Genomic DNA, 14,172 nt, shown 5'->3' with positions numbered 1-14,172 from the left:
GTTACATCATACTCATACATGGAATCTAAAAAAGCCAAACTCATAAAAGCAGAGTAAGAGGGGTTTCCAGGGAATGGGAGTGAAGGGATTTACAGGGATAGGATAGTTATTTAATGATACAAATTTGGAATTAGCAGAAAATAAGTCCTAGAGATCTAATGCACAGTACAGTGAATATGGACAACAATATTGTGTTATAATCAAACTTGCTAAGAGACTAGAATTATTCCAGCCACTAAAAGGGAATGGTAATTATGCAGTGTTACAGGTAATAATTTTCACTATAATCACAATCACATTACAACCTACAAATGTACAGAATTAACATGTCATACACCTTAAATGTATGCAATGCTATAAGTCAAATATATTTTAAGACAAAAATTTTAAAAATAAACTAATATGTACATTAAAGGTGAAAAAAAGATTTGAGTTGACCAACTTTGGCCTCTGTAAAATGGGTCCATTACCTGCTTACGATGTGTTTAATGTTTCTGAAAGTAAAATTACTGAATAAAATTCTCTAGACTAACTGAGTAAGCAGAGCAACAACCATACTAATTAAAAAATCATTAAACCTTAAATTGCATTCCTATAAATATCCTAAGCAAAACGAGCTGTTACACTGGCAATAAAGAATAAAGATGAACTATCATTTAGTCGACTTGTGTGTAAAAACTGAATTCAATTTGCCATTTCTGGCATTATTGAGAAAGTTTATTAGAATACAAGACCTTGATGACAGAGACAAAAATCTACTTTTTTTTTAAGAGTTTGTCACTCAAACATCAATTCTCTCTATCCATACCTTCTGTAAAATCCCTAACTTGTTTAGTTTTTTTAAAAAGGTAATTAAAAACCAAAAAATAGGGGAGGAAATTCATAAGCCGCATTGTAATCATTAATCTCAGCCTCTTCCATCAGTGTTTACCCTGACCATATTTAACCATCATTCTTTTCTCTGTTCAACAATATCTTTTAAATCATCCCAAGGTTCCCCATCCCCTCCCCCCAAAAACAGTCTTCACCCAGATTAACATCACAAAAACATTTCCAGATTGCCTAATTTCTTTTCTACAGTTCTAGTCTATTAATTTGGGTGTACTTATATACTGCACTGTAAAACATTTAAAATTAAACTTATTCTTTGGTATTCTGTCCACATCTTTAGAAGAAATCCAAGGCCTGATGCCTTCTAAATATATGACCAGAGCACCAATAAAGCATAAAATATATTTGTTTGTACTGGACTTTGGCTTTCTCGGAGAAGAGTGAGATATGGATATGTGCATTTCATACGCCCATATTGTATGAGAGGCAGTGTGTTCTTGCCAGAGGAGAAGGGAAACATTACTAAGAAACAAAGCTACTAATTCTAGACCTGAGACAAACCTCCCCATCTCCTTACCAGAGCTGTTGCAGTGGGCGGGGTCAACCAGCCTTCCATGTTTATCAGAGCAGGTCATTGCTCGGAAGCGCACGCCTTTTCCACATTCTTTGCTGTCTCCTTGAACCCGCAGTCCTCTGTGAGGCTCCCTTCTGCCTTCAGGAAGAAGGAAATCTGACCAATTACCATAAGGTTGAGATATAAACACATCACAAGGACATGGTTCTGTTTCCACCAGAGGGTACAGGTAAGCATCTTGACATTTCTCCTTCTTCCTGCTTTTGCCTGTTCCAACAAGAGACATTCATGTATTAATTTCACATCTGCTGTTTTGTTAAAAGTCACTTACATTGTATTAAAAGCTATTAGACTATTAGTTCGTAATAAAGTTTTTTCACTCTTTTTTTCCACACGGAAGTAAATCCTAGGACAATGGAAGCAGGTCCCAGAGCATCTGTGAAATTAAAATTTATTTGGGAAAAAAGTTTCATGTTGAATACTGGCAGAAAATACTTAGAAGATGTTTGCTATGGTGGCTCAGCAACTAGAAAAGGTCTTGGTTGATTTATTTACTATCAATTTCCCTATGATTTACTGATAAAAACAGATTGATTACCTTGTCTCCATTTTCTTGAAATTAATGGTCGCCAGGGAAACCAACAAAATATTGTAAATATTAACTCCTTCTGTGTTTAGTCAAGTAGCTTTTTAAAGAGTTTATGTATTCAAAGAACAAAATGGTATCCTCCCAGACAATGGCCCTGGAGTCAGGCTGGGTGTCACATGGGGTGGTGGGCAAAGTGGAACTTATTTTGGCTCCTGCTGTTGGGCAGCTCACAAATGCTGCCAGAAACAACAGATTACAATAAATGCTCAAATCACATTGGATAATTTAATCTGAGAAAAAGGGTATGCCTTCCACTTTGAGAGACCTTTTTAACTCAAATATTTTAGAATATGACCTTACCTTGCCAACTGATTTTGATGGACCTTTTTGCTGTAATACTAACTTTGAGTAATGACAATGCAAAGTCATTTTTCAAAGCTGTGAGTTCTTGCTAATCATGTTCAATGGATTCCAAGACAGCCTGCAACTTGACTCAACTTAGCTACTAACACAGTTCCTCTAGATTTTTTAAAGGATTTCCTAGATCTAATAATTTTACTTTGTTTCTTCATTAGTAGGTCATTAGCTAGAGCCTTGGCTCTGATTGTGTGGGGGGGAGGGAGAGAAGGCGGCTTTATTAGTCTATTTTCAGTTTTTATGGCTGTTTTGGAAATGCTGGATACAAGCTGATGCATAGACTACTTTCACTGGCAGATGGTTTACATTACACACAAGTCTACAGTTGTCACCTGGACACTTGGCTCTATGTCTTCTGTGATGCTTATGGTCACAATAAATGCAGGACCTGAAATGACCTTGTGAAAGCTCAGCCACACCAGTGTCCTGCTGGGAGGAGTTATTCACTTACCTCTATTATCAGTGACACTTACTGAGAATAAGTTTGAGAGGCACAGCTTCTACCACAGCTGGGGAATGTACCGGTTGAGAGATCTGTCAGTGGGTGGGGAATGGCTCCTTATCAGCATTTAACCTGCCCAAGTCTCTGGTGCTTTCTGAATTCCCATAAGGTACTGTTATCTCCATCTCTTCCATTTCTGCTCTCTCAACACATGTAACCCTAGATTCTAAGTCTACCTATTCCTTTAAACTACTTACTCTCACCAAAGTAATAAAACAAACCAAGCCCTGAACTATCTTTTCTTATCTTTTAGACTTGATCATTCAGTGATAGCTGTGAGTACTGACTGCATCATCATCCTTGAAATAACCTTTCCAAGTTTCATCATACCTTAACTTTTTGTCCCTTGCCCCTACCCCACACCCCTGCCATCTCTCTGGGCACATCTTTATTTGCTTGTTGCAATCTCCCACCCTACCTCTCTTAACTGATGGGCTTCCTCAGGGGACTGCCCTAGATTCTCTTTTCTGATCCTACACTTTCACCCACACACAGAGTTTAAGTAATCGTCTATATGCCTTTGATCCCTAATTATTACCTTCAGCCCAGATTTTTTTACTCAAGCTCTGAGCCAGACTGGAAAACTACACTAAAGGACCAGTCAAACTCAATGTGACAAAACCCACCCTTCTGAACATCACAACTTTTCTCTCTCCTTCTGTGTTTCCCAGTTCTAACAATATGGCCAGGTCAAAAAATGGAGTGTCACACTTGAAACATATCTCTATCTTTTAATGACAAAAATAATTTCAAATACCTAAATATCTCCTGAATCAGCCCATTGTATCCACTCTGACTGATACCACCCATATTTAGCCCACCTGCAAATCCCCAGCTTAAATCACTACAATGGCTCCTTCCAAGACGTCACTGCCACCACAACCCCTCCCTCCCTTCCAACTATTCCCCACACTGCAGCCAGGATCAACCTACAAATTTGGAAGTCTGATGACAACACCCATCTATTTAGAACTACGGTTCATGGAATGAAGTCTAGACTCCTCAGCCTGGTCATCAAGGCTCCAAAGGATCTGGGCTTATTAGTATCTGCCTCCTGCCTGTGCTGCACCACTCTGCCTCCAGCAGGTTACAAACTAGCATCTTTTAGCTCCTAGAAGCCACTCATCTAACTTCTGGCCTTTGTATGTTCTACTCCAGAAACTTACCAGTTCTATCCTCCCTCCATAGCCTAGCTAATGACTGCTTGCCCTTTAGGTCCAGAATAAGAGATTAGTCCCTCCAGAAAGTCATCCTTGAACACACTCTTCATCTCAGCCCTAGAAGAGGTGTTCTTCTGTACTTGTGTATCCTGTGGTAGGCAGAGTAATGGCTCTCCAGCAATGTTTACATCCTAATCCCTGAAACAGGTGAAAGTGCTACTTTAGACAGCAAAAAGAACTTTGTAGATGTGACTAAGAGTATGGATTTTGGGGTAAAGAGATTATTCTGGATTATTCAGGTGGGTCCAACATAATCACAGGATCTTAAATTCAGAGAACATTTCCTGGCCTCCAGTAGAGGGTCAGAGGGAATATGACCAGGAAAGAACAACCCAACAGATGCAATGTTACTGAATTTCAGGACTTGGAAGGGAGCCATGAGCCAAGGAATGTAAGTAGCCTCTAGAAGGTGGAAAAGAAAACCCTTTCCCCTAGAGTTTCAGGAAAAAAATGCTATCCTGCCAATCTTTTGCTTATAGGCATTAAAACTTATGTCTGACTTCAGACCTTCAGAAATCTAAGATAATAAATCTGTGTTGTCTTAAGCCACCAAATTTGTGGTAATTTGTTACAAAAGCAATAAAAAAGACTCACACAGCACCCTGTAACAGCTACTGTAGCAGGTACTACACTGTACTGTGACTTCTGTAGCAAAATTCTTATCTCCCATCAGCCTGTAAGCTCTTAAATCAGGGTCATGTCTATCTATTCCCTTGTAATGCCTAGAGCAATAAGTGGTAAGCAAAAATTGTTCCTTGATTAATTGAGGAAAGTTTTTAAGAAAGAAGGAAAAAGGAGGAAGAAAGAAAAGAGAGTAGAAAGAAATAAAGAAAACATCCACGTACAGGGTAACCAAAAGTTACTGGCAGAGTAAATATTCTGCACATATATACACTGTCTCTGTATTTGTAATATCCTTCTTAATCACATGGCATTGCTGTTTGAAGAATTTGAGCAAATCAGTTAATGAAGAGATGGTTCTCATAATAAGAAACAAGTTACCAGTAGTCGTTTGCTTTGATTACATTCAAGTCATAATCATTGAACTCTGGATTCAGAACCAGCTAATACTTTAAAAAAATTTTTAAATCAATCCCTACTACAGCTCTAAAGATATTTTTCCCCTTAAATCAGAGAAATTTATAACTGATTCCACAAAAACAAAACAAAAAACTACAATATTTAATGGGTATTAGTTATCCAATTATTTTTGAAAAAAAATTATGAATAACCTAGACAGACCTCCTATTTGATGGGCTGATTATTGACAGTACTGTATAGACAACAGCTTTAATTATCACTGAATCTAAAACTGTGATTTTCTTCTTTACGTACAATGCAGAACACCCAGATATTCAATTAAAACCTCTGGTTAACAAAAATGGAAAAAAGAAACAAACAGCCTAGATGGCCCCCTGTACAATGGGAGGCCTGTATTTATGTCTGTATGTTGCCGTGTGTGTGACTGTGTAGAAGAGAGAGTCACACTGCCTTGCAATCTAAGCCCAGGCCTTTCACTATCATTCGTGTTAGACACCGCTTATTAAGTTTACTACCAAATTACATGGGGAAAATCAAAACACAAGCATTAGTATCACATCAAATAAAGCTTGAGAAGCACACATTTTCCACTGCTTGTTTTTCCACCAATGACACTGCAAACAATGAAGAGTAAAGAGCATTTTACTCTCCGCCCAAATCTACAAAGGTTAACTCAATGCAGTGGCTGACTGACAGTGAACTCACTGTTTCAGGCAGAGGAAATTAAAGACAGTAACAGGATCCTCGGTGCTTTAGATAAACACTCTTAGCTTATTAGGCGCATTTCAGGAAGAAGTGTAATTACCCCCTCTTCTTGCATCTTCCCACACACGGAAAAACATCACGATCTTTAGCTTGATCATTCCTGTTCTTTGTGACCAGCAGTAAGTTTTCATCAAGATGTATGCTAATGCATGTATTCCCCAAAAACAAAATTACAAGCTAGCCTTCCCCCATACCTGTTTGGAGCAGTTCCTCAGAGCTATCTGAGAGGCTGTCTCCAGGTCTAGAGTCCTCAGTAAGACCTTGCATAAACCTTAACTCACAACTCTTACACTGTGCATTTTCCTCTCAATCAACAGCACTAGATAATTCATTTGATTCTATTTTTAAAACAACTCTTATATCTCATGAAAACAGCCAGTTGTTTAGGTGTCATCCAGATATTAAGACATGCAAAGATCAATTAGCTAGGCAAAAGCACAGCAGTTAATAACCTAGAAAAGAAATTCTAAATAGTCTTTAGCATGAGTAATTCTTGGGATAGAGTTTGCAGAAAAAAGTATAATCGTTTGCCAACATTTACATTAAAAGTTATGCTAAATAAAAGTCCAATCAATTACATTTTTGACCATTCATAACACAAACTGCACTGGTTGTAAAATGAATAAATATCCTAGGATTTTCAGTATTTTTCATTCTCAGTTTGCACGTACAAAGTATCACCACCAATTAAAAACTTTCTTTCCTCTTAAAGGAAATTCTCTCTCATCTCAAAGTTACAAAGAGAGTTGCTAGGATAATGACTTTTGAAGCATTATGTATGAACACGTAAACCAAGCTCCATTAAATTGTGCCTGAAGTTGGAATTATGCCTGTCATATATATTCTATACCAGTATATTGTTTCTCTATAAGAAATCTGTTTTATCTGAGAAACATAAGCAATATTGCATAAAATTATATATGAATAAATTTTTATAGAAGAGAGATCAAACTATAACTTATTTTATTTGATGTTTCCATTTGTGATTATGTTTCACCTGTACTTACAAATGGGATCCTGATGTGGGTGCAGAAATCCTGTTAAAGGCTCTCATGGATTATGTCAATCCATTAGAGTGAGTCAAATTTAAAACAATCTTGTGTGTAATGCATTCCAACAAAAGGGGTCTTGAAACAAGAGAATTAGCTCACGAATTGCTCATGAGAACAAATGTCATCTGTGCTTAATTCTTCAATGTCAACCCTAACTTTATTATCCCAATTGTTATTTTGGCATCTTTCCTTGGGTTCTTCACTCCCTGAATTAAGTTTTCTGCTTATACCAAAAAAAACATACAATGAAGAGAAGTTCTGGCATATTTATTTAGACAAGAAGTAAGATAAATTATTGTATCAATTATCTGCATATTATAGGCACAATTTCTCTAGGACCTTGATTAAACTATTCATTGCTTTAATTTCCATTAAATTTCAAGGATGTAAATAAAATCATTAATTAATATATATCACCAAAATGGAATTTATTTATGCAATTAATTTTTTGCCTTCCCCTACTAAAATTTTAAAATATCCAGTTACTTAAAAGGTAATAGTAAAAGATGAAGACATGAATGAGATCTGCCTGTAATGTTATTTACAAATCCGGGGCTGCTTCCAAGCTGGCTGAGATCCTGGCATGAAAACGACACCAGATAATTTGCCATTAACTACTCCCAGAAAGTTGCTGGGTATATTGCCATTTATGACTATAAAGATTATAATGCTGTGTAGAGAGTAACTTTAGAGCTATAGAATGATTCACATCTTTCATTTGTTTCACAAGCATTTAACTGAGTATGTACTATGTAGTAGGTACCAACCACAGGCAAAGAGGATGCATAATGGCAGGGAGGGATGGGGAGAGGGAGAGACCTGATACAATTTCCTGCCCTTCTGGAACTTGATAGGTTCAGGAGAGCATCACTTGTCTGAAGACAAAGAGTGAGAGGCACACCCTACCTGTGAGCTGGCGCCGTCTACTTCGAGTTGTTTCACAATTCGTGGAGCAGGGCGTAAACTTGGACCAAGCACTGAAGGTGCAGTCATCACGACATGGGACCGTACACTCCTGCACAAGGGGAGGCATGCCATTTGTCTGCCTGAGGCATTCCATCATTTCTGCTGACTGGTTGTTATCAGAGACACATGAGACAGCTAAAAAAACAGAGACAAACATTTGTTATTATTTTAATTAAATCAGTCTGCTGCTGGTTCTTTGACAAAATAGCAGAATTTCCCAACATTTGAAGAATTTGGTTATCACAGTGATTGCAAAAGGTGTTCAACATAGCTAACCTTATTCATCTCTGGAAATTAAATGTTTATTGTTGCCAGTGGAGGTTTTTGAGAATTCAATTGGTTTCATTATTAATACAAATCCTGCATTGACAGCAACCAAAGTAACATTTAGTAATTTACTGTATGTCCCACTTTGAGCATCTGATCTCTAGAGGAGATATAAACCTAGAAAAACAGAATCTGTAAAACAGTAATATAAAGACCAAAAAGGACAAAACCATCAAAAAAATCATTAAAAATTTTCCTAGATTTGATCTTTTTGTTTAGTTGTTGAAGTGGCACTTATGGAAGTGGTCCTATTTTAATTTCACAGTCAGTATTTAAAAAGGAATTTCTGCTCTCTACAAGTAACCTTCTTCCTTACTAACATTTCAGGGTCTGTGAGAAATTCTAAATCATTTTTTTTCAACTACAAGCTAGTCTATCCAGATAATCCCCACTACAAATATTCTACCAAATGCAGACAATTCTTCCACGTTTCTCACATACATTTTCAACTAGGACGTCTCTAGTCATACCATGAAGTAATTAATAATCTCAAGATAAAACATTTATGAGATTTTACTTGATTCTTTGGGCTAATGAAATTTACTTTATTCAATTATGAATGGATAATATTTTTGTGAATCTTTTACTCACCCTTATTATGGACTCTAAGGATGTATCTTTATTTTCTAGACCAGCACGCTTCAACCTTGGCACTACTGACATTTTAGATTAAATAGTTTCTTTTTGTTGGTCCAAGAGTCTTGTGCATTGTAAGATATTGAGCAGCATTTCTGGCCTTCACCCATGAGTTGCCAATAACACACACACCCTCCCAATTTTGGAAACCAAAAATGACTCCAGGCATTGCCAAATATCAGCCCTAGTAGAAAAATACACTTCTAAGCCAATTCCTAACCAAAAACGTCTATGAGAATATATTCAATGGTGTAAATTCAGACCTACTATGTCAGCATCTCCGGGGGAGAAGTCCAGGAATATTTTTGTCTTTAAGTGTCAAAGGTGGTGCTGACCCAGTCTGCCCACTGACTGGCCACACCTGGCATGATGCCTCTGGATGTGGTATATGTTAATGGCTATTTGCTGAGATCATCATCTTAAAGAAACCAAAGTTTAGGGTCATTTTATTATAGCGCTATAAAATCTACCAAGATACAAGGAATAAAGAGACCACAGCTTTGGATCAATATTGTTAAGAACTCTTTACATAAGCCTCTCTAATACAGGATAAGTGTACATAGGGGCTTTCAGTTGCCCATTACTCTTATATTCTGAATTCCTTTCTTTATTCTGAACACAACAGAGAACAAGTCAATCTGAATCCCATCCATCCAGCCAGCCATTTACTTATTATTTATGAACTGGTGAAAGCCAATCGTACTGAATGATTTAGGACCTAGGAATTAGCTGAGATCACAATGGAGGCACATACAATACTTCCCAGTTTGTACATCTGCTCTGTGGCAGGTGGAGCTATTCATTCATTTTGAATAATTTTTTGTTTTTATTTTTATCCACATCCTAGGAATAAAATTTACTGCATATCAAGCCAACATCACCTGCATTTTCTTTGTTGGGAATATTATAGCCATTAATGATAAATATAGCAATATATTTTCTTAACTAGGATACAAGCAAATGTTATTTGAATTTCATATTGAGAACACTAATTTGGAGTCAATTTAGGGGACTTTTATTGTGCCAAGTTTATTTTTTCCCAAGATGACAATACACTAAATAACACGAAGAGAAATTTTAAATACTTTCAAAAAATACTGCCATTTGAAATTTAACATCTATGAATACACAAATGAAGAGCTTTTTTCCAATGATAATAAAATATTAACTTTCTATAATTTCATTTGAGTAAGTTTAAAATTTGAAAGCTATGATAAACATTCAATGATATTCTGAAGTTCTACAAACCATATAAATTAGAATGTACTGGGTTTATTTAAGTCCATATTGAACTATTTTGCATAAGAAATTAAGAATAGCTTCAGCACATGACAGAAATCACAGATACTGCTGTCACATGGCATGAATGCAAATTCCAACTCAAAACATCTGGGAATTATATGAACTAAGTTATTTAAATTCTTTATGCTTTAGTCTCCTCATCTTTAAAATGACTATAACAAGGGCATATGCAACAAAGTGTGAGAATTCTCGTAACAGTGCCTCACACCCACTAAGGGCCAAATAAATGCTATTATTATCCTTTATATTTGTTTTAAATCAAGCTGATAGTTCTAGCAGGTACACACACACTCTTGCTCGCCACACCACATTTCTTCCTTGGCCATCCTCAGAATCTGAAGGATAAAGATGAAAAGAAAACTGAGGGAATCTTCACCTGATTGCCTACTACACTTAAAATCACCCTTAGTCAACTCATATATTAGATACACCCTCAAAACTTTCACTGCATTAACAGGACTATGCAGAGCAAATCTGAGCCATCACTCCTACACAGACTTATACACTAGTCTAATGGAGACACTTGAGGATTCTAAGGGCCACAGAATACATTCAAAGTTGTAGCATGAAGTCTGATCCATATTACTCTGAAGACCAGTATCTCTAGGATCATTTATCTCAAGGGTTAGTAGTAACTGACAAGCTACAGAGCATGCAATCATCAGTTTAGGCCAGGCCCTGTGGTTTTCAATTTCTTCAAGTTCAAGATTCTAATTTCTTTTCACAAGCAAAAAGAACCACTAGAAATAAAAACATGAACAAGTTAAATAAAATGATTTCCTTCTTGGGACTGATTCGAGTATAAAAGGAATCATTGAATATACATTTATTGAATTGTACTAAAGGGGAGGCAAAAAATGAAGAAAGCACAAGTGGGAGGTAGGCAGGACTAGAAACCCAGCTGAGGAAAGGAGACAGATACACATACAAAGGAAATGAGAAGACATTTAGAGTCAGTGGGAATACACCCATTCACAGTTCCCCTCCACTGGGCAACTCATGGGCAAAGGATATTTTTAAAATGTTACTTTTAACCTACAATATAGTTCTGGGGCCAATATTAAATGTGTATTAACTCCATCAGTTAGATAACTTCTTTTGAGGACTAAATCAGAGGTGGCAGGTAGACTGTACCACCAAATTGTGGGGCTGGTGTCTAACAGAACTAAGGATGGCTTTTATATTTTTATTGTTGTTACCTTGGGCAAATTATGTAAATTCTCTGAAGGTAATTCATTCATCCATACCATGGGAATGATAACATCTACATCAGATGATAAACTGATGCCGATGAAGTGCTTAGCACAGAACTAAGCACTTGGTACGTGTTTCTGGAGAGCTACCTATTACTTTGAAGAAGGCTAGTGGAAATGAAACCTAAGACGTGGTTGGAAAGAGGATTCCACCATCACTCGTCTTAGGTCAGGAAGAATTTTCCAAATCCCACCAAACTCTCTTGACCCTTAAAAAGTGTGACTGGACCCTCCCTTAAATTATAATGTCGCTGCAGCCTCTTCCAAAGACTGTGTGGCCCTCCCTGGGATATTGTGTTTTATTTCCAAGTGAAGCTCTGTGCACTGTGTTTAATGTCTATAAAAATGAGGCTACAATGTAAGCTCCCATATAAAATCACAACTCCAGGAAAAGTCAGAAACAGAAATCTAGGGTCTGCTGGAAATTCTTTTCAGAGGCAGCAAGATCAAAATACTTTCATAGAGTTTAATGGGAAAAGAGTGAAGATTTGTGTCAGAGTGCTGTCCATATTTACACCTCACTTACTGAGGTGGTCATATCCCACAGAAACAGGTGCCACGCCCCTCTCTGCTAAAATATACTGAATTCATGAGAATTTTAACACCTAAGTAGTATTTAGGGGTATATATCAAAGCTTTTCAGACCATTAGAACCATTTCAGTTTCATTACTGATCAGAAGAACAATGAACATAAGGCAGAAAAAATAGCTTATGCCTCGGGATTGAGAACAGAACTTCTTAATGTCACTTACTTCCCTGGTGGCCTAGACTTTAGACCACTTATACACATTGATCCTTATTAACTACATCTTCTGCCCTAATACTTACTGAAATTGACCTACTTTTTCATTCATCCATTTCTCCATCCACTCACTTGGTCCCAAAAAATATAAAGAACTAGGAATAATTATAAAAACATCCTGTGTGTGTACACAGATATGCATGTACATACAAATAATTCAGTTTCTGAGAAGCTACATTAGCGGCAGTAACAGGCAGGTAAATAGAAAATAGTAGCATAATACTACAGTTTACCTACTGGCGATAACCAATCGGGAAGTCCTGGTTTACCAAAGTAGGTACCTCAGTCTTGAAAAGATGTGTAAGAGGCAGACAGGAAAAACAAGCCATTACAGAGAATGTACCCATAAGACATCTGCTTTTTAGTTGAACTCTGATTTCCAGATCTTCCGGCTCATAGCATATCACTTACAAGTCATAATCTTAAGAGTTCTCTTTTGGTGCTTTTATGTATTGAAAGTGCTGTACCACACTAGTGAGAAAGGTGCTTTCCATCAGGCAAGGAAGAGGCATTTACTGCTGGCCATGCCTGTCATGTATTTCTACCTGTGGTGAATCGTTCAAGAGCAGTGGCAATTCAGAGATTATATTTTATTTACTAAACCTGAAATGTTGTCATCTTCACTAGAGTAAAGCTGTACTCCCATGTAAAAATCAGCTCAGAGAGCTGCAGAACATTCTCATCGTGCTTTGTTTGAAACTCACCTAAGCTCAGAGTAGCTGCCTGCAACAGCAGGGTCTTCTCATTAAGGGAGAGTCACCACGTAGGTGGGTCCAGTGATCTGGAGCTCTCCAGCAGCCTCTGTGATGCCTCGGGTCCCATTTTTCTATTCATAGTGTCTAGCAATGTATGTAACATATAGAATTGAGTTCAGCATTATCTTCCTCTCAATCAAGACACAGCCTGAGCAAAAATCACCCAAGAAGGAAAACAAGTTACTAATTGCTTTCCCTTGTTACCTGATTCTTTTCAATTCTAGCAGCATGAAAAGGAATGGCCTGGGAGAAAATGTAAAATTATCTGAGAATTTAGCAAAATAAATATAGCAAAGATGTGTATGAATTCTGAGTGTGTCTCAGAGTTAATTTTTTGAATACAGCAGCTTTTATGTGGGATAGTTAGGCAGCCTTCTTAGCCTTTAATGATGACTGAAATCAGCAGATTATTAACCACTACTAAATGGCTAGTCTTTCTGGCCCCATCACCTCTCAACTCTGATAGTCACACATGCCATGGTAAGTTTGTCTTCTTTTCAGTTATGATGTGAAAAGGGCAGGGTTTACTGGCCTTATGATAAGAAATGATAATGTTCTATCTGGAAAGATGAAATAAATGATAGAGCCCAGATCTGCTTATGTTTATCTCCTTCACCAAGGACACCCGCATCACTTTCCTGAAGTCACTTCTTACAGATTTCAACTCTAATAGTTGACAAAAAAGGGCAAAAAGAATTTCTTTCAAGAGGTCATGATTTCCAGGAAATAAGGGTGAGATGCTAGGAAAAATAGAAGGGCTCCATTAGCTTGCTGTCCTACAATCGGGAACTGCTTCAGTTCAGATACAGAGCTCAAGGGACATGCACCTCCAGGAGCAGGGAGGTGAGGGTTAGTTGGGGAGGGGGGCAGCAACTGCTAGATCAACATGCAGACAATGTGCTCTACAGGGCAGACCTTGCACTAGTGGTCTGGGCTACCCAGATGAAAGAAATCTGGAAATAAAAGTACCCTACACCTAGGGTCCCACAAGAACATAACTCCAGGGGCCTCAGACACTAGGCAGTCAGGAGCTTTCCTGGACCATGGAGACGCATGAAGAATGAGTAGGATGCACCCAGCCCAGATGGAGCCCGGCCAGGTGCTTGGCACACCTTATGCCTGTGCAGAGGAACAAACAA

The 14,172-nt window shown here is 37.6% G+C and overlaps 1 protein-coding gene across 1 annotated transcript in view; it reads right to left on the bottom strand.

Annotated features, from left to right (window-relative positions):
* Positions 1-603: 603 nt before the first annotated feature.
* The window catches only part of LOC140692167 (thrombospondin type-1 domain-containing protein 7B-like), a 134,244-nt gene continuing 120,675 nt past the window's right edge, over positions 604-14,172 (bottom strand). Inside the window, 3 exon segments of the mRNA XM_072956933.1 lie at positions 604-625; positions 1,393-1,672; positions 7,898-8,092. Of these exon segments, the coding sequence (XP_072813034.1) occupies positions 604-625; positions 1,393-1,672; positions 7,898-8,092 (497 nt within the window).

The sequence above is a fragment of the Vicugna pacos genome, unplaced genomic scaffold, assembly GCF_048564905.1.
Source record: "Vicugna pacos unplaced genomic scaffold, VicPac4 SAC-SAT, whole genome shotgun sequence".
NCBI lineage: Eukaryota > Metazoa > Chordata > Mammalia > Artiodactyla > Camelidae > Vicugna > Vicugna pacos.
This window is presented reverse-complemented; position numbering and strand designations above follow the sequence as displayed.